Below are 21466 nucleotides of genomic sequence, written 5' to 3' on the forward strand. Positions count from 1 at the left end.
GCATACTATACATATGTGTGTATGCAGTACTTTTATGTGACTGGCAGCACAGTAGGGTTGTTTAGACCAGCATCACCACAAACAGGTGAGAAACGTGTTGTGCTATGACGTCTCTAGGCAATAGGACTTTTTCAGCTCCATTATAATCTTAGGAGACGACTGTCCTATATGTGGTTCGTTGTTGACTGAAATGTCGTTACGTGGCACATGGTTGTATTAGCATGAATAGAATGGCCGGAAATTTATGTAAGAACAGTCTTGACTTAGTCAAAAGTATGGACATACTTTTACATTCTTTTTGAAACTGTTACTGCAGGCTTGGACTCTTTGGTGATATAAGTAATAGAATCTTTGTTAATTGGATGAAATGGGGGTTAGAAATAAGTTCACATACAAAGTTAATGGTTGGGATAAATTGAGAAGCAGTTTTCCTGATGATTCCAGAGCTTCCCTGCTCCAATCTGTGCTGAACATCTCTACAGAATAATGATCTTGAAGCAGCTTTTTGGGCATGTGTTTCTTAAAAGTGATGTTTAATTATAAAAGTAACACATGCTTGTTTTGTAAAAAATTCCAACACTAGAGCAGAGCATAACATCTAAACACTCGTTTTCACTCCCGCCTTCCCCAAGGCCAGTGTCCAGGGTCAGTGTTAACAACTTGCTGTGTGACCCTTCAGCTGTAGCCCCTGAGAAGAGTTCAGGCGAACTGTGAGAGTTAGTCAGCTACAGTCTAGAAGGAACCGTCCACACAAGACCACCGTCACTGCTGGCATCAGCTGCAAGTTTGGGGATTCCCAGAGCCACCCTAATGTTTGATTATTGGCAAGAAGGACTCACAGAACTCACCGAAGGCTGTTGTCCTCACAATTATGGTTCATAACAGGGAAAGGATACAGACTAAAAGCAGCCAAGGTAAGAGCTTGTAGGACAGAGTCCAGGGAAGTATCAGAGGTGGGGCTTCTGTGAGACGATATGCACAGGGTATTGCCAAGCAGGGAAGCTCACCTGGGCCTGGGTGTTCAGAGTCTTTATTGGGGTTCCACCTGTGATTGATTGATCGCTTACTTGCTTGATCTCAGTTTCCAGGTCAACTGATACTGCATGACTCAAAGCCTCAATTAAATTGAATTGTTAGTCTTTCTTGTGTGGCCAGCCCCCACTGAAAATCAGATTGTCCGCTGAGGACAAAGGCCAAATCTCCTTTTGGGCAAGGTTAAATTCTTTACCACACAGCATCCTTCCTGCTCTCATGGTCCCTTCCTCAAAAAAATATATGTATTTTTCAACCATTGACAAACGATTGTCTTCTAGATCATGGAGGAGACAAAGGCCACTGGGAGAGTTCTCTCAACTTTGAATCCTTTCTAGGTAAAATACCTGAATATTCATCAGTCTTGTGTATCCCCTTGCCTCTGAAGAAGAGATAATCCCTCTTTCCCAGTGTCACCTTGTATCTGTTCTTTGGTCTGCCTGTTATGGGATAAGCATTTAGTCATTTACTCACTTGCCTCTTTGATTTTCTCTCATTGACTTATTTGCTTCTTTCTACAAACATGTTCTTGTCTTACTAATCTTAGCCTTGCTTATGCTTCATTCCATCTTGAAAAGCCTTCAGTAGAATCCTGTTCATTGTCTTATAAAATCCAGACTCCTTATGGGTCAAGAGAATGCCTTATATTGGTACAGCACCTTTTAGTTTTGAAAACACTTGTGTTATCTTCCAGTGCCTTGCATGAAATGAAGTGGTTGCTTGGTAAATGTTAGATTAATGAATAATTTGGCTAGGAAGCGAGTGAGAGTCTTCTATTGGAGGAAACAGCAGTAGCAAAAGCACAGAGCTGTGAAGGGCATGTGGCAAGGGGAGCCTGAATGAGCACTGTGTGGAAGAGTGGTGAAGACAGCCTGGAAAGGTAGGGGGAGCAGGTTCAGTGGGGCCTTGAATGCCATGGTCCCCAGGTTTGGGACCAGATTGATTTTGTAACTCAGGCTGTGATTTTGATGACGACTCCTGCAGCCAGAGGGTGGTTGGCACCTGGTAACCCTCTGAGGTTAGGGTTCTGCAGCTGTACAGGCAGAGGTGAGGGTGCCCACGCTTGGGTTGTGGCGAAGGTGAGGAGAGAAGGATTAGAGCATGGGGAGGAGTGTGTGCCTAGAGGTTAAAAGGTACCTAATAAATACTGTCTGTGTGAGGAGTGTCATCAGTAAGTGGAAGGAGAGGCCACTCCTGTGTTAAGCTGGTGGTTTGGTTCTTTCTGGGAAAGGGCGCAGTTCATTTGCAACACTCAGTAAGTAGGGGGCAGGCAGAAGAGAGAAGCTTTCAGTTTCCCTTGAGACAGGCTATTACAGTATCACTTCTTTGTTGAAATGTTTTGAATTCTTAGAGTTCCTTATTTCCCAAATTCAATTTATTCATTACAGAATGCATTTTCTAAAACCAAGTGCTCTGGGAGGCAGTGTATTTTAATGGAAGAATATGGGCCTTGGAGTCAAAACAGTCCTGACTCCACCCTTTTCTGGCTGTGAACTTGGGCAAGTTACTTCAGCTCTAAGGCTCAGTTTCCTCATCCCTAAAATGCTAATAATATCGTCCAGCTTTTAGGGTAGTGGCAGGAGTGTGATAATGTGTATAAAGCTCCTGACATACAGTGGATATTCAGTAATGGGCCTTTCCTTTCACCTTCTAAGTTTTACATTGTTGTTAACTTGCAACTAAGAGCTAAATGTTCGGTGTACTTATTTGGGTGAATCTGATGTTCTAAAAATTAAATTCATGTTAAATAAGTTAGGAAAATACAGAAGGAGGTTGGGATTCATTAGCATCACTCAGGTTCAGTTGTTCCCTGGGACAGGACATTTAAAGAGTTTAGAACTCTGGGGCGCTTTTTATTTCTGGATTTAGAATTCTTGAGGGTTTACTTACCATGTTGGGGTTTTTAAAAATTGCTGCTCCATTTGACTTTGAGTCAGGCTGTGGCTCTAGAACAGGGACAAAGTGAACCCTTTGCTGTGTGTGTGAACAAGCCTTTGAGATGCCTTATCCAGCCTAGGTGCTCCAGGTGACATATCTCCAATTGGTGCTTCCCCAGAAAACCCCCTACTAGTGTGGGCTTCTCTCTTCCTCCCCTTCTCCCTCTCGCCCCTTAATCCTTCCACATTTCTCTCCTACTCTTTTCTCCAAGGCTCCCCGACCTTCTGACCCCACCCCCCCACGCTGGATCTCCCACTTTGATCCTCTTTCATATTTCTTTCATGTTCCCATGGGCTTCATTTCTATTTTTTCCTGCCTTCCTCAAGCATGCTCCCTGATTCTCTCATTCATGCAACAAATATTTGCGGCGTGTGTAGTGAGAAGGGATGGACTGGGGATATTACAAGGAATATTCTGTTGAGGTGTCTGACAAAGGAACAAGACAGCCAGCAACGGGAGACGGTAAGAGGTGAGGTCAGCAGGCTACAGAATGGGTAGGATTTTATAGGCCCTGGGGAGGCCTCTGGCTTGTGTTCTAACTGCAGAGGCAGACATGGGATGGTTTTAAGTGAGAGATTGACTCCATCTGATTTCTCAGTAAAAACGTACTCTGGTGCTGGATGGGGAAATGGATGGTGGGTGAGTGGAGGCAGTGAGTGTAGAACAGCACTGATTAGGAGTCCAGGTGAGGGCTCAGGTGCCTTGATCTGGCTAGGTGGGGACGTGGAAGAGAGGGTCAGAGTTGGGTGGGTTTTGGAGGTGGAATCCACAGGGCTTTGGATAGCTGTGGAGGTGGGGGAAAGAGTTAAATAAAAGGTGAGTCCTGTGTTTTGACCTTGACCACTAGATGGTGGTGCCCTTTATTAAGGTGGGAAGAGTGGGTCATAAGTTTGGTGGTGGTGGTGGTGGTGGTGGGGTTCTGCTTTGACCCTCCTACAGTGGCATTGTTGAGGAGTCAGTTGGACATACTTAGCGATGTATTATTAGTTTTGAAGTTTCCCAGATATACATTTTTTTTGATATACCTATTTTTAACTACATGGGGCTAAGATCCTGTGAGACCATTTGGAAAGCATATACATAAAGGGGAAAACCCGGGACTGAGCACGGGCACTCCCAACATTTGGGTGTCTATGCAGGTATCTATGTATCTCGAAAGTGATAGAGTGTGGCTGGTGAGAAAGGAGAAAAACTCAGAGTTGTCTCCACCCTCCCCCACTCTCTACTCCCAGCCCCCACCCTCCATTCGTGAGATGGACTTTCCTCTCCTAGGCCCATGGCTTTTTGCTGGTGTGTTTTCAGCTTGGCATCTTTTTGATGTGTGTTATCTGAGTGCTGTTTTGTGTGATTAAGTACTTTAGTGTAAAAGACCTTGCTAGGAAGATTACATGCTTTTACTGTTCACAGTAAGGATAATGAGACTTGGCTTTGGTTAGCTTACTACTCTGTTGGGATTTTCCTTAGAGGTTAATATTCTGTTCTTTAGCTTCAGTAATTTGAGAAGAAAATAGTGTTTTCACGTGGTATACATTATTGGTAGGGTTTGAAAGCACTAACTAAATCTTTCATGATTGTCAATTGATGGAAAGAACATTTAAGAACATAAATACAGTAAATACACTGGGAGAGTAACTGAATGCTCAGTACTTGTACCAAATTCAGTGCGGGTTCTGGCTTTCTCTTTAGTGTTCCCCATCCTAACTCAGGCCCATCCTGGTTCACTTATCCTTCAGGTTGGTGACATACCTGGGACATAAGTGCTTGCATCCTCCCTTCACGCCCCTTCTGTTTATCAACCTGCTTGCACGGCCATATTTGAGATGTCATCGTTATCCGAATGGCACCTTCTCTGAGTTCTTAAAGGGCGTGCAGGAGGCGGCTGATCAATGATTCTCTCTCATTGATGTTTCTATCTCTCCCTCTCCCTTCCTCTCTGAAATCAGTAAAAATACATTTAAAACAAACAAACAAAAAAGTCCCCCAGCCTCAGTTCCCCCTGGCTATCATGTCACTTTCTCCAAACCTGGTTCTCATTCTCACCAGGACTTCCAGTTCCTTGAGGTCTTCTGTCTCCTGGTTCTCAGGCCTCACCCATCATCCGCACTCTGGTTTTCTAGCCCAAGTCTTGCCTCTGATACCCTGGTTTTCTGTCATCTTTGTTGATCTCCAGCCCGTGTAAGCCTTTGCAGTGCTGGGTCAGGCTTTTGGATAAAAGGGGTAGCTGTTCTCATCACCTTATTAGAAACTGGCCGTTATCAGCACTGTCTGCGCCCAGTGTTGTGTTTCAGCCCTTCTTTTGGCTGCCCTCCCCCAGCCTCCTGTCCCCCATCTCAGTAGCTATTCTTTGCTCAGAACACAGTGCTATGGAGTGTGACCCTCTTTAACTTCGGTCCATCTTGTCGATAGTCTCCCCGTCTTCCTCCAATCTAGGGAAGAAGAGTCATTCTCTGTCAGCTGTCACCTCCCTGAGTCTGCACACTTGGACCCTCATTCTTTTTTTAGTTTTAATCCTCACCTCACGATATGTTTTTATTGATTTTTAGAGAGAGAGGAAGGTGGAGAGGAGTAGAAAGAGAGAAACATTGGTTGGTTGCCTCCGTATGTATCCTGACTGGGGAGCAAACCCACAACCTAGGTATGTGCCCTGACCAGAATCGAACCTGCAGTCCTTGGTGAATGGAATGACTCTCCAACCAACTGAGCCACCTGGCCAGGACTGGACCCTCATTCTTTAAAAACAGATAAAAGTGAGCCTACATTGCGTTTGTAGTTGTAGGACACGTTCAAATAAGTACAAATTAGAAATAAAAAAGAAACCGAACAAGCATGGCTGGATCTCTTAACTTATATTCTCTTAGTCTGACAGTCTGATTAGTTTACCTAGGCATATACTCTTCATTCTCTTTATATTCAATCACTTTTTTTAAACATTAGCGCTCTCTCTCTCTCTCTCTCTCTCTCTCTCTCTTTTAATTGATTTTTAAGAGAGAAAAACATCGATAGGCTGCTTCTGGTATACACCCCCACCAGGTATTGAACATGCCCACTGGGTATGTGCCCTGATGGGGAATCGAACCTGCCACCTTTTGGTGTACGCACTGATGCTCCAGCCAACGGAGCCATACCAGCCAGGGCTGCATTCAGTCACTTTTGGGGCTTTCCTAGGCTTTTTAAAAGTGTGGCGTGGTCAGACCAAGATGTAGCATGGTGGATCTCTCATGGAGTCCCAGAGACTAACTGTGACTGTGGGTGGGTACTTAAATCCTGTGGGACCATGGTGGCTCATCTGTAAAATGGTGAGACCAAATATTTCTTTAAGATAGTCATAGCTTTAAGTGAGAGGAAATTAAAATCCCCCCCCCCCCCACTTTTCCTTCTAGCTATCTATGTTCTTTAATTATCTCACCACCCTGTCTGCAAGCTCTTGGCACTTTTTTTTTTTTTTTAATCTTCACCTGAGGATATGTTTATTGATGAGGGGGAGAGAGAGAGAGAGAGCAGGAGAGGCGAGAGAGAGATGGAGAGGAGAGAGAGATTGGGGGAGGAGGGTAGAGAGAAACATCGACCTCCCACAAGTGCCCCAACTGGGGGTCGAACCTGAAACCTAGGTATGTGTCCTGACCTGAATCAGACCACATCTTTTTGGTGTATGGGGCAACACTCCAACTGAGCCACACCGACCAGGCAGCTCTTGGCACTCCTGAAGCTGAATCCGCCTGGCAACTCCTGGCCCCCCGTTGTTGACTGCCCCCACCTTCCTTCCTGCCCTTAACTTCCTTCCTGGCCTCCTTCCTGGCTGCTCCTCCCCTTTCCTGTCGTGCTCCCCAGGGTTTCAGCCTCACACTCCTGTGGCCTCTTGGATGAGTGTATCCGGTCCCACTTCACCTCTTCCCTCTGCGCTGGGTCTCTCATTCCTTATCTCTAGGTTGGGGCTGGAGGAGATCAGCTATTAGTTGGCAGCTGGTCAGATCTGCTAGTTTATTCCCTGTGCCCCAGTCGCAGCACTCTCTCGCTGAGCCTGCAGCTCCCGTGTTCCATGAGAAGGTCAGCCAGGGCAGTCACGTCTCTGAGTGCCTTTTATTCCCCCACACGGTGCCCCGGCCATTCTGCGTTGGTGGCTATGCTTTTTCTGCTGGAACTGCCTCTCGGCCCCCTCAGGCCCTGCCCTCCTCTTGGCCCTGGCCTCCATCATCTGCTCTGGGTCACAGCAGCAGCCTCCTGGTTGCCTTGTTCCTTCCATCCTAGTCTCACTTGGTCGTCAGTTATCTTTTTAAAACATCTGTGTCTTTACCTAAATTCTGGTGCCTCCCATTCTAGCAGAATGAAGTGCAGAATCCAGACTCTTTAGCTGGGCATCAGAGTCCATGCTTAGGTCACATCTCCCTTCCCTCTCCCCTGCCCTCCTCTGCCCCCCTGCGCCTTTTCACACTGCTCTCTCCTCCTGATATATCTTGCTTGTTCATCCGAGTCCACCCTCTGTCTTCTTTACTGACACTTGCTCTGGTTCCCGCAGACAGAATTGGTCTTTGTCATCTCTCCCTCCACACTGTGCTCCTAATTTGGGGATAACACTTAGCACATTATTTACAAGGCTGCCTCCCACCTCTGCTAGTTTGTGAGCTCCTGTGGGCCACGCTCCTGTCCTTGGTTGCTCATGGGGAGTGGGGCTTGCATAGAGTATGGATGGTGTTTGCCCCTCTCTGTCCCCATGTTTGAATTAAGTGGCTCTCTCACAGCTGGCGTATGCTTCTTATGCTGTTTCTGTGTCTGAAGCAGAGATTTGCTTATTTCTGTGTTTTATATAGGTCATCAGTGGGTGTATGAATAGTAAAACAATGATGAATTCAAACAGCATATTAATAAAAACATGAATACCAAACTCTGGGGTAGATTTTCTTTTCATTGCCTTAGTGAAGCAATTTGTAACTTAATTCTTTTTTGTAGTAACTGATCACCAAAAAAAACCTGATATCTTTTGTTTACTTAGTTGTTTTTAGTTTGTTTATGAGAAATATACATCTTGTGTATAGCCAAGGAAAATAGTAAGGGGAAGAGATTAAGAAACTGAACCAAAGATACAGTTAAAAGTAAATCTAAGAGGGGTCTTGACTCCTGAATACCCTTAAAGTTGTTGGCTGTTGCTTAGGTATTTTAATAAAATCACAACATACAAATACCATATTTTAAAAGTCACCATTAGTTTAAGCAGGTTGGCATTTATGGCCACATTTGTTATTAACAAGTTCAGAAGGGACTCAGAGCCGGAAATACGTTAGGGTGGTGTTGAGGGTGGGGCGGGAGGGTGTACAGGTAAGTGCAGAGGGTGAACCAAGTCCTGAGGTGACTTGTGGTGGATGGGGTGGGCGGGGAGGCTGACTGCAGAGCCTGGCCCCGGTGGGGGTGCGGCAAACCTGAGGAAGCACTGAGCAGCCTCTGGGTCCTGGAACACCAGAATCTGTTTAGTGGCAGGGACTAAGGAAACATACCCTCCATGCCTCTTTTTATTTCTTTTTAAAAATTTTTTATATATATTTTATTGATTTTTTACAGAGAGGAGGGGAAAGGGATAGAGAGTTAGAAACAATGATGAGAGAGAAACATCGACCAGCTGCCTCCTGCACACCTCCCACTGGGGATGTGCCTGCAACCAAGGTACATGCCCTTGACCGAAATCGAACCTGGGATCCTTCGGTCCACAGGCTGACGCTCTATCCACTGAGCCAAACCGGTTTGACTCTTTTTAAATTTTTAATATTTTTCTTTTTCATCCTCACCTGAGGATATTTTTTCTATTGAATTTTAGAGAGAGTGGAAGGTGGGCGGGAGGGACAGAGGAAGGGAGGGAGGGAGGGAGAGAGAGAGAGAGAGAGAGAGAGAGAGAGAAAGGAAGAGAGAGAGAGAGATGAAAGAGACATCGATTGGTTACCTTCCCGCATTGCCCCAACTGGGGCCAGGGATGACCCTTATATGTGTGGGTCAATTTTCTAACCCAGTGGTCGCCAACCTTTTGGACCTCATGGACCACCAGTGGTCCTTGGACCACCGGTTTGTGACCGCTGCTCTAACCACTTAAGATACTAGCCAGGGCCCTCCAGGCCTCTTAATCCCTCCCAGACCCCTATCCCTTCACCCTCTGCCACACCAGCCTCCTGGTGTCCAAGTCAGGAGTCTTGGTTTCAGAAAACACCACCATATTTTAATTAGATTGTTTTCAGTTAAAAAATGGGCAGAAGACCAGAACAGACACTTTTCCCAAGAAGACATAGAGGTGGCCAAAAGATTTATGAAAACTTCACTAGCTATAAGGGAAAAGCAAATCAAAACCACAAGATACCACCTCACACCTGTTAGAATGGCTATCATCAATAAGACAAGTAATAACAGTGTTGGAGAGGATGTGAAGAAGAGGGAACCCTTGCACACTGCTGGTGGGAATACAGCCACCATGGAAAACAGTATGGCAGTTTCTCAGAAAATTAAGAGTAGAACTACCATATGACCTGGCAATCGTTCTGGGTATCTACCTGAAAAACTTGAAAACATTTATTTGTAAAAATACTGTACCCCTATCATTATTCACAGTGGCCAAGACATAGAAACAAGCCAGGGTCCTTCGACAGATGATTGGCTAAAGGAGATGTGGTGCATATGTACAAAGGAACACTACTCAGCTATAGAAAGATGGCATACTGCCATTTTAACAGCATGGGTGGATTGTGAGAATATCATGCAAACAGCAATATGATTTCACTCATATGTGGGATATAAAACAAAAAACACATTCACAGACAATAGTATGGCGGTTACCAGATGGGAAAGGGGTGGGGAAAGATGAAGAGGATATAGGGGGTCAAATAAGTGGTGACTGAAGGGGACTAGGCTTTGGGGGGTGAGCACACGATGCAATACACAGATGATGTATTCTAGAACTGTACATCTGAAACTTATATACTTATTAACCAGTGTTACCCCAATAAATTTAATTTAAAAAAGAAAAGAAACCAACTGAGAGCTGGCTTAAGCAGAAGAATACAATATGGGCTAAAAACAGAATGGACAGGCCGTAAGGCACATGGCCGGGCAGCAGAATGGAAGCCCAGCTGTGAGCTGTGCTGCGGGAGGCTGTGGGGAGGCTGCCCCTGCCGACCTCCTGCTGTTTGGAAGATGGGCTCCCGGACTGTCCTCTAATCTTACTTTTTTCCTCTGAGGTCCTTCTCTTTGTCCTTTAGTTCTCTTTTCTGGGAGATTTCCCCTTTCTCTGTCCAATCCTACTTTTGAGATTTCAAAATTCTGTCATATTTTTATTGTTCAATAACTAGGAAGTCCTCATAATGTTCCTCTTTTTGTTTCACCGGTACAGTTTCTTATTTCTTCTTAAGCTTTCTTCTCTGTACGTCATGCCTGCTCTGAATTCTTTTTCTCCCCCTGTTTTTTTTGGGGCTGTCTTTCTTGAGACCTGTTTTGGGTCTTCTTCAAAACACCTGACTGTTGGCTGTTTGTTCATATTCAAGAATGAGCTGGGCCAAGCCCTTGGAGCCATGGTAGGATGTCCTCTGGTGCCTTTGTCTTAGGGAATGTGGCAGTGAATCTGACCCCTTTGTTGGTATCTGACCCCTGCATCTTGGTATCTCTAGGCCTTTTCTCTTGGGCTACACGAGTGCTTCTAGAGAAACTGTCTACTCGCTCACCTGCCAGTGAGAGATATGAACTGGGAGCTTCTTTATTCAGAGGGTGGTCCTCACCCACGTGCACCATGGTCCTTCACGTGACTTGCTCCTTCTATCCGGCACTTCTTACCCCTGGTCTCATTCTGCCCCTCTTTTCTGTAATCCCTTTGCTGTGGCTGATAAAACAAATGTTGACTGTCGGGATGCAGGCTAGGCAGATTTGGTCTCAGCTTAAAATATTTGTATGCAACACTGAGGCTAAAATAGCAGAAGGGGAAATGAACAGACTTAAAATATGCAATTTTCAGGATTGCGAATCAATATACTAGTAGTGAAAATTTAGAGGAGTAAGATTCATAGTTAAGGATTGTTCTCAATAATAGCACTTTATGTGTAAAATGTTATGTTGGTTATATATGCTCCAAAAATTAATCATACCCTAAGAAATATTGTATGCTCTTCTGTCATAAAAGAACTAATTTTTCTAATTAATTTTTATTTTCTTTCAGATCCTATCACATAGGACAGTATGTACCTTCAGATCCTGAAGAAAAGGCGCAAAATGTTCAAGTAATGTTTCAAAGTAATTTGTGAGGTGAGCGTGTGGTTCTTTATTCAGGTGTATAATCACTATTGCCTTTCTAACAGCTGACACTGGTGGCATGCCATTGAAAAGGCCACACAGGCCACACAAAAGGTTAATGGTGATAAGGAAATATTTATCTCCGCCTGTTGTCCTTGGTTTGCTTACCACCTGTCCTAGAAGGAGAGCGTATCATAGGGGTGGGGCAGGGCAACCAGAAAGCAACTGTTAAGTTATTAGCAAGTTTCACAAAGTGAGGTGAATGCTCAGTATAAATGGAATAGAATGTCTTTACTTGTACGGTTGTCCCCTTAAATAATGGAGGTCTGCAGTGTAGCTTTCGTGTTCTGTGAAACCAGGCTTTATTTAGCGAAAGGACACGCAGCTTGGCTTCAGGAGTGTAGACAAAAATCACATTAAGTTGGAACACGATGATGCGACATCTTCTTGACCATCGGTCAATGCATAGTGCTTTCAGGTTTCTCCCAAAAATGGTCTTCAGGAGTATTAAATCAATAGCGACTTTGGTGTTTAGTGTAGAATAAGATTGCAGCCTTATTGTAATGACTGTGTATATTTTAGTTTTGCATCGAGAATCACTGTACCATTGCTCTCATGCTCCCAGTATTTTTAGATTAGTTCAATGTAAAGGAATTGTTTCTTCATTTCCTCCCCTCCCTTCCTGCTGCATTAGTGAAGTGGATATAGTGACTCAGCAGAATGCTCGTGCAGTTGATAACAGATAACTGAACACATCCAGCTTAACCTTGCTGCATCCATTGCTTGCATTCTTGAAAAGAAAGTCACTTCTGGCTATCAGACTACTTTTCCCTTTGTCTTCTAGTGGCTTTAACAACTTTGGGTCTAAAGCACACGAGCATTATGCACCATCATTCTATTATGCACTCCAGGAATGTCCTGCCACGCCAATGACTGGTGTCCTTGTGGTTCCAGCCGAGGCGGAGCACCACTGGCTGCGTCCTGCACTCTGGCCATTCGCACCAGTGCCTCCACTGGAAGGTTAGGCTGGATTGGCTCAGCTGGTCAGCATGTGTGTCTTTAGAAGCCATTCAAGGTCCTGATTTCTGTGGGGAGCTCACACTGCACAAACATTGTGCTGACAAAAGGCTAGTCTGTCTCTGGACATGTGGCTGTGCAGCTCTTTATCTTACTGCCCAGCATCGTTTCTCATGGAAAGCATTCTACTGGAGGAGTCACCGTAAAGCAGAGGGGTTCTGTTGGAGGAATTTTTCAGCTTAAGGTCTTGATGTACAGTTATGATTCAGTAAGAAACTTATGGAAATCACTAGGAATTAATCACATCTGAGAGGTACCAGTTTCTTGTTGATCTGCCTGTAAACAAACATGCACTTGCCAACAGTACACAGGCACCAAAGGGAGCACAGGGAGCGAGGACCAGACCCTCTATCCAGGCCGACAGGGAGGGAAGACAGCAGCTCTTGTGGGGAGGGGTCCATGCACTGCAAGTGGAACTGATGAGCGTGCCCTGAGAGTTCCAGACCAGTAGAAGTGTCTGGATAGTGTCAGCCCTCTGGTAGAGTCAGGCGTTAGAGTGGGGTAGGCAGAAGCAGTTTGCACCTCTTCTCCAGATACTCTTGTCTGATATTCATAGACCTTTCAAAGTGCTCCTCGGAGGAAGGAGAGCTGTGTTTTCAGGATGCCTTGCTTGGAAGAGAGAAACATTGGGCCCTACAGGGTGTGGGATGCCAGAGGAATGGACTCAGCGGAGGTGTTTGCAGGGGAAGGTGGGCAGGCAAATCTGGGTGATGTCAACATTCAGTCATGCTCCCTGCCTGAGAGAATGGCTGGCTAAGGTCGACCCAATTCTTATCTTTTAGTTTCTTCTATTTTACTTAACAAAATTTTAAAGATATTTTTGCTGATCTAAGAGCAGGTGTTATTTTACTGAACATGGGAACATTTTTATTTCTCTCTTATACCAGTCCATGTTTTTATATAAAGGGGGAATTTTCAAAATATTTGCAGAATGAACTCTCATCTGCAAGTTCATTCGTTCATTAAATGTTTTCATAATTACTATCCTCCAGTTGCCTTTAAGGAAAAAAACAAACAAAAAAAATGACCTGGCCAGTGTTGCTTAGTAGTTGAGCATCTACCTAGGAACCAGGAGGTCACAGTTCGATTCCCGGTCAGGGCACATGCCCAGGTTGCGGGCTTGATCCCCAGTAGAGGGTGTGCAGGAGGCAGCCGATCAATGATTCTCTCTCATCATTGATGTTTCTATCTCTCTCTCTCCCTCTCCTTTCCTCTCTGAAATAAATATATATACACTAGAGGCCTGGTGCATGAAATTTCGTGCACTGGGGCGGTCCTTCAGCCTGGCCTGTGCCCTCTCGCAGTCTGGGACCCCTTGCTCCTTATCGCCCGCCTGCAGTGGAGGCGGCAGAGGCTCCTGCCACCGACACTGCACTCGCCAGCCATGAGCCCGGCTTCTGGCTGAGTGGTGCTTCCCCTGTGGGAGCGTGCTGACCACCAGGGGGCAGCTCCTATGTTGAGCATCTGCCCCCTGGTGGTCAGTGCGAGTCATAGTGACTAGTTGTTCCACTGTTTGGTCTGTTTGCATATTAGGGTTTTATTATATAGGATAGGATGTGTGTGTGTACATATGTTGAAATGCCCAGACTCAAAGACTGCTGGTAATCACTTGTGGCAGACTTGACTCCAAGAGCACCCATTCTCCCCACTCCTGCTCCCTCACAGAGGGGAGGGGCCCTCGCTCTGTGCTTGTCTGAAAGATGAGCAGTGCACCTGTGCTGAGAAAGCACTTGGGTCATTTGCTGAAAGGCTGCCAGTGATTTTCTGTCCCTTGAATGAACGCTAAGGCCAAATGAACTCTGATTTATTTCCCTTGTCTTTATCACGAGTATCACTACTCTTATACCAAACACTGATAAGAGAAAGTCATATGTTTAAACAAGTTGCTAGAAAAAATGCAAGTTCCTCTTGCCTTTCGTTGGACCCCATATGTTCTCAGGTATCCAGAACTGTAGAAAATATAGGAAAGGTGTCAAAAGAATGGGTTAATAAGTGAAGGAAACTTTAAAAGATTAAAATAGAGAGGAAGAGTGTTCTAGAAACAGTATAGAGTTGAAGAAGATAGAGATAAAAATGGGAGCCTACCTCCAAAACATGATCACGTGTTATCAGAGCTAAAACGAGGGAGGAATGAAAGTAAACTGAGAATCACATGGAGAAAACGCAGGTAAGCACTGTGGTGTGGACAGCGGATGGCAGCCGTGGTACAAGTCTCGTGTCCATGGGGCTTTGGAACTTGGGTGCTGTGGTTCTGCATTGAGCTTGTTCTTTTCATTATCTTTGTCCCTCTGTGGCAGTGGCTAGCCCTCCGTGTGCTCCCCGGGAGCCTCATCAGCTCTGTGTCCAATCCCCCTCTAGGGTGCATCCGGGAAATCATGCCGTCATCAGGACACCGGCTCCGCGATGTCGAACACCATCCTCTCCTGACCGAAAATGACCATTATGACTCTTCGTCCTCCTCTTCCTCCGAGGCTGACGCGGCTGACAGGGTCTGGTTCATCCATGATGGCTGTGGCATGATCTGCGCTGTCATGACGTGGCTTCTGGTCGTCTATGCAGACTTTGTGGTGACATTTGTCATGCTGCTGCCTTCCAAAGACTTCTGGTACTCCGTGGTCAACGGAGTCATTTTTAACTGCTTAGCGGTGCTTGCCCTGTCATCTCACCTGAGAACCATGCTCACCGACCCTGTGAGTACTCGCTGTTGAGCTGCATTTTCCCCATGTGTCTGGTCTATTGTGACATGGGCCGTGCGGCAGATGGCCTCTTGCTCCTGTAACCTCGGGTTTTTATTAATTCCTAAATACAGACATGTAGCACTTTTCACTGGAGAATAAGCATCGCTTAAATAGAAGTGATATCACGGTATGTTAATGAAAAATATTCCCGCTGGCTGTTTATTCAAATGAAGAGATTGTACTAAATAATTTCTAAAATCCCTCCTCGTTTAAATATTTCATTTCTCTAAGGAATGGACTGAAAGCTGAGAGATACGGGATCTAGATTTTACCACTTTGCTAACCTTTTCAATTGCCTTTTGACCATAAGGAACTAATTTAACTTCTTTGGGCTAAAGCAGTGGTTCTCAACCTTCTGGCCCTTTAAATACAGTTCCTCATGTTGTAACCGAACCATAAAATTATTTTCGTTGCTACTTCATAACTGTAATGTTGCTACTGTTATGAATCGTAATGTAAATATCTGATATGCAGGATGGTTTTAGGCGACCCCTGTGAAAGGGTCGTTCGACCGCCAAAGGGGTCGCGACCCACAGGTTGAGAACCGCTGGGCTAAAGGGTAGCTATTACCTCTAAGTTCTTTCTAGCTTTATAATTCTCTTGTTTTAAGTCTCGGCTAAAATCAGAAGTAAATGGCTCATTCTAGCTGGTAAAAGGTCAAGGTTCAGCCGCACTACGAAGCCGAGAGGGAGAAGTCACTAATTACCGGTTCCCTCAGGGGTGAGTGTGACCTTGGAGAAAGCAGTTGCTAAACAGAGATCAGGTTCAGTGCAGTGAGCGAGCGGGCACCGGTGTGCGAGAACAAGGGCGGCGTGTTGGGCTTGTCTTTGGAGCACTTCCCTGAGAATGAAGATGGGCCAGCTCTCACACAGTGAACTGATGTCTTGAAGGCCCAGGACTCAGAACCTCCATGCTGGGCATAAGGCAGCTAACCTGAGATTTTGAGGCGTTCTCTGGTTAGGCAAAATGGTAGTGATCCCCGACGTTCAGCCAGGGGTCACCTCCAGTCTGGCTTCCAGGCTCACCCCAGAGTCCAGAGGAGGCTGCTTGTGGGAGGACAGCCTGCAGCCCAGGGGAAAGTTCTCCCGCCAGTGGAACTGCTGCAGGTGGCAGCTCGGTTTCGTGGTTGGTGTGGCGTTCAGTTTGTAGAGGTCCTTTCCACCGCAGCATTAAAAGAGCGGTCTGAAGCCACTGGTGCAGGGCCTCCTGATTTGTCCAGTCAAGTCTACTGGCTCATGTCTGTTGGTAAGCTTCCTCTTAAAAGGTACCAAGAAGTTAATGTTTTGTTATAAAACTTTTTTATACATAAGATGAGGCCTTCATCTGAGAATAAACCGATATTGATCAGTCCACGGAATGTGGTTGACACATTGACCTACCTGACTTTTGTTGTGTCTGAGTTCGTGTCACAGGATGTTACCCTAGATTATTTACTCTGTTGCCTGTTTGTCCAGTGGAGGTCTTGGGCCTCGGGCACTATCATAGGCCCAGCCAGTGGGCAGCTAGGAGCAGCACTTTGGTGACAACTTGGAAGCTAAGTCTGCCCATGGTTTTATAGCCTCACCTGAGTGTGGGGTCTTTCACCATCACCGGATATGATGTCCCTCAGAGACGTTTAAAGCAGCGGTCACTGACCGGTGGTCCGGGGACCACTGGTGTTCCATGAGGTCCGAAAGGTTGGCGACTGCTGGTTTAAAGGACCCTTTTCTCCTTCCCTTTACACAGCAAAGCCTCCCTCTGGGAACACACCTGCTCCTGGCCCCTGTGCATCTCCATCCCCTGTCCTCGCTGAAGCTCCAACATCACACCAGGCCACGGAGGGGGCAGTTACAGGGCCAGGGCCCAGATGAATGATTTCTACTCAAATATTCATTGTAGGGAAAGCCCTGTTAGTGTGGACCATCCTCCTGGGTGTTGAAAGCTGGGTGAGTCCATCCTTTGTAGCATTTTGGTGATGGGACCACCTCTACATGCAGGTCCCTAGTTGTGAGTGTGCAGGGCCTCAGGGGATGGAGGCTGACCAGGGAGACACTCCTTGTCAGAGTGTGTTTGTTTCCTCTGTTAAGCATAGTTGTCTCTCACTCCTGGCTGTGTAGCTCCCGGCCCCACCCCTCTCCTCCTCTGGGAAAAGGCCTCAGAACTCTTACCGGAAGTCCCAAGAGCTGGGGGAGGTGAATGGGGAGAAGGTGCGGAACGTCCCCTCTGTCCCTGGTGGGTGTGTGCATCACTGTGGTGTTGAATGGAAGCATGAGAGGGAGGCAGACCAAGCTAGAGGAGGAGTTGAAATGGACATCAGTTTTTTCATTGGAATTTGATTCATATACCACAAACACCACAAAGTGCATGGCTCAAAGTGCATAGTTCAGTGATTTTTAGTGCGTTCATAGAATTGTGCAACCATCACTACAATCAATTTTAGACATTTCATCACCCCCAAAAAGCCCCTGCACTCGTAGTCATCACTGCCTAGTTCCCCATTTCCCCCAGCCCTAGGCAGCCACTAATCTACTTTCAACCTTTGCCTCTTCTGGAATCATAACTGTAATCATACAATATGTGGCCTCCTATGCCTGGGTCCCTTCGCCCAGCATGAGGTTTTCAGGGTGCGTCCAGGTTGCAGCACATGCCACTGTCTCATCCTCTTATGGCCGAGTAGCATTGCTTTGTGTGGACAGACCCCGTTTTGTTTATTAGACAGTGTCACTTGAGGGACCTTTGGGTTATTTCCACGTTGGGCTGTTAGGGGTACTGCTGCCTGAAAATGTCGTACGAGTTTTTATGTGGACCTGGGTTCGTTTCTTGTGTACATACCTAGGAGTGGAATTGCTGGGTCATGTGGGAACTCTGCATTGAACTTTTTGAGGAACCGCCAGACTGTTTTCCACAGCAGCTGCCCCATTTTGCATCCCCACCAGCAGTGCCTGAGGGTCCAGTTCCTCTGCATCCTCTCGTCTTGTTCACCTTTTATCGTAGCCGCCTCAGGATATGAAGTGGTGCTTCACTGTGGTTTTTTTTTAATATATATTTTATTGATTTTTTACAGAGAGGAAGGGAGAGGGATAGAGAGCCAGAAACATCAATGAGAGAGAAACATTGATCAGCTGCCTCCTGCACACCCCCTACTGAGGATGTGCCCGCAACCAAGGTACATGCCCTTGACCGGAATCGAACCCGGGACCCTTGAGTCCGCAGGCCGACACTCTATCCACTGAGCCAAACCGGTTCTGGCTTCACTGTGGTTTTGATGTGCATCTCCCGAATGACTAGTGATGCTGAGCATCTTTCCATGTGCTTCTTGGCTATTCCTGTGTGTTTGGAGAAGTGTCCATTTAAGTGCTTTGTCCATTTGGATGTCACTGGTTCAGCCAGGCCACACCAGAACTCTGGTGGCAAGTTACAGAACCCACTGGGAGTCAGTGTAAATAAAACGGAGGAACCTAAGGGCAAGAGTCCTGCGGAGAGCCTGGCCGGCTGCAGAACCGGGATGTGAACACCGTGAGAGGTAGACTGGGGCTGGGGCGGACAGGCTTTCTCTGTCCTGTGGGTATGCTCTTGCCCAGCATCCCGGCTCTCCCTGCGCCTAGGGAAGAAGGGTAGCCCCACAGAGCATGCAATTGGAATTAAGTTCCAGATCCACATTCCTGAAGGGAGACTATGAGGCCCAGCAGGGTCAGGTGTCCACTCTTGTCCTCTCAATGGGGGGTTTGCTTTCTTTTCTTTGCAGAGCACGGTTTTACCATCCCAGGGTCCATTGTGGGCTCAGCTAGAACCACCACGCCACCCCAGGGCAGGGCAGATAGCCCACTGCGGCTTCATGTCTTTTTGCTAAACCAATAGGACCTAGTCAGCCTTTGCTAGAATTGGCTTTAGTTTGTTATTTGAGAAAAGTCCTTTGTACTTTGAATGAGGAGCAGGAAGGATGATGCGGTCCATGACCTTTGATGGAGCAGAAATCTGATCATAAAGCAACGGCCCAGCTATTGGAAGATGAGACTTGCACCAATCTTAACGTTGGGAAACACCGAGAACTGAAACTTGTGAAGGGACACTGAGCGACTGCAGAGTGGCCGCGCACCCCTCACCAGAGCCTGCTGTCCTGAAGCCCCAGCCTTTTTTTGTTTTTGTTTTTTGTTAATCTTCACCAGAGGGTATTTTTTCCATTACTTTTTCAGAGAGAGGGGGGACAGGGGAGAGATACAGACAGAGAGAGAAACAGAGAGAGAAGGGGAGGGAGAGAGAGAAATATTGATGTGAGAGACACATCAACAGGTTGCCTCCCGCATTCACCCCGACTGGGGGTGGGAAGCGAACCTCAAAACCCAGGCACGTGCCCTTGACCGGGAATCTAACCTGCAACCCTTTGGTACACAGGCCATACTCTGCGCACACCAGCCAGGACCCAGCCTCTTTTTATGAACACCAGCCTTCTTAGCAGATGTTTGCTGAGTGCCGCTGAAGGGTACCCTTGGAGGAGCGTTGGTCCTGTGCCAGGTCTTGCCAAAGATGTTCTTTCATTAACCCTCCAGCACCTGGGAGAGGTGGAGTAAATGAGACCAACATCCAAAAATGAGACCCCACACAAAGCTGGGATTCGAACAAGATTTGTCTGTCTCCAAAGCCCCTGCTTCATGTTAAATTCTTATTTATAGACTAGAGGCCCAATGCACGAAATCTGTGCGAGAGTAGGCCTTCCTTCCCCCGGCTGCCAGCACCGGCTTCCCTCTGGCACCCAGGACCCAGGTTTCCCTTGCAGCCCCGACTTCATCCAGAAGGTCGCCTGGAAGGATGTCCGATCTAATTAGCATATTACACTTTTATTATTATAGATGTTTCACACACAGAAATAGAGAGAAAATAGTGTAATGAACCCCATGGTCAGTATTGTGTCAGCCATACCCTCACCTAACTCCCTCTCTTCCCCTCCCCAGAGTATTTGGAAGTAAATCTCAGACACTATAAAACTATTTGTAAATATTTGTGTGTATCTTTAAAAAGTAAGGGCTCTTCTTTATAAAAGCATAGCCTCAATGCCCATAGCTCATGTGGAGCTACTGATTAATTTCTCCCTACCTCTCCAGTTACAGCTCACATTTCCTCAGTGGTCTCAGTTCTTTTACATTCTTCTTGTTTGAATAAGGATCCAAATAAGTTCTGTACTTTGTGATTGGTGGACCTCTTATATCTCTTGATCTCTGTGGTTCTTTCTCGCTTATTTCCTTGGGATTTTTTTTTAATCCTCACCTGAAGATATGTTTAATAGAGGCTTGGTGCACGAATTTGTGCACCAGTGGGGTCCCTTGGCATGGCCTGCAGGATCAGGCCGAAACCAGCTCTCCGAAATCCCCTGAGGGGTCCTAGATTGCGAGGGGGTGTAGGCCAGGCTGAAGGACCCCACCAGTGCATGATTGGGGCCTGGGAGGGATGTGGGAAGTTGGCCAGCCTGGGAAGGATGGCAGGAGGGCTCCAGGGCGTGTCCGGCCCGTCTCGCTCAGTCCTGATCGGCTGGACCCCAGCTGCAAGCTAACCTACTAGTCGGAGCGTCTGCCCCCTGGTGGTCAGTGCAGGTCATAGCGAGTGGTTGAGTGGCCTTAGCATATCATTAGCATATTACACTTTGATTGGTTGAACGGCCAACCGACAAAGGGACACTGGAGTGGATTGTGAATGCAGCATCTGCTGGTGGTGCGAGCTGAGCACAGGCCAGCTCCTCTACTGGGTGTCTGGTCTGCGAAAGCTCACCTCGAAAGACTCAGCATCCACGTGTAGGCCATCGCTGCAGGGCCTCACGGAAATCATCTCCAAGTCCTGAGGAGACCGGGCCTTAAGGAGCTTCATTGGCTGCCCAGGGTTCTGAGCAGCCAAATGGAATTTCTAGAGCCAGCAAATGCCTGCACACCACGAGGGAGTCTCCAGTCACCAGTTTCTCACAACGACTGTTTGTCTACCCTCAAGAGATACACAGCTTTCTTCACTAAGAAATCATAAGTAATTTCCTAAAAAAAGGTCATATTCTGCTTTTCAGAAGGGTATTTATCACATTGGTTTTTCCTATGGAAAAGTACATGTGTGTCTCATAAAAGTTAAGGTGGCTGGAGTTTTAAATGTGGTCCATTTCCTCTGATGGAAATGTGTTATGCTGAACTATCACCAGGAGCAGGTATACGGGGGGGGGGGGGGGTCCCCTCAGCCCGGCCTGTGCCCTCTTGTAGTCTGGGACCCCCTCGGAGGATGTCCACCTGCTGGCTTAGGCCCGCTCCCTGGAGGATCGGGCCCAAGCTGGCAGTCAGACATCCCTCTGGCAGCCCGGCAGCCCTCAGGGGATGTCCACTTGCCAGCGGGGAGCAGGCCTAAGCTGCAGTCGGACATTCTTAGCGCTGCTGAGGAGGCGGGAGAGGCTCCCACCACCACCACTATACTGGCAGCTGTCAGCC

The 21466-nt window shown here is 46.8% G+C and overlaps 1 protein-coding gene across 3 annotated transcripts in view; it reads left to right on the forward strand.

Annotated features, from left to right (window-relative positions):
• The first annotated feature begins 720 nt into the window (after positions 1-720).
• The window catches only part of ZDHHC7 (zinc finger DHHC-type containing 7), a 30016-nt gene continuing 9270 nt past the window's right edge, over positions 721-21466 (forward strand). For 2 of the 3 annotated variants that reach the window (XR_002828814.1, XM_023752564.1), the window contains exon 1: positions 14673-14987. Coding sequence is in view for 2 of the 3 variants with exons in the window: in XM_023752564.1 (XP_023608332.1) it covers positions 14673-14987 (315 nt within the window). In the remaining variant the exon portion in view is untranslated. Of the gene's footprint in view, positions 915-11146; positions 11233-14655; positions 14988-21466 lie in introns of those variants that run through there. The other variant, XM_014454295.2, reaches the window with a different exon arrangement.

This window comes from Myotis lucifugus, unplaced genomic scaffold, assembly GCF_000147115.1.
Source record: "Myotis lucifugus unplaced genomic scaffold, Myoluc2.0 scaffold_35, whole genome shotgun sequence".
Lineage (NCBI taxonomy): Eukaryota > Metazoa > Chordata > Mammalia > Chiroptera > Vespertilionidae > Myotis > Myotis lucifugus.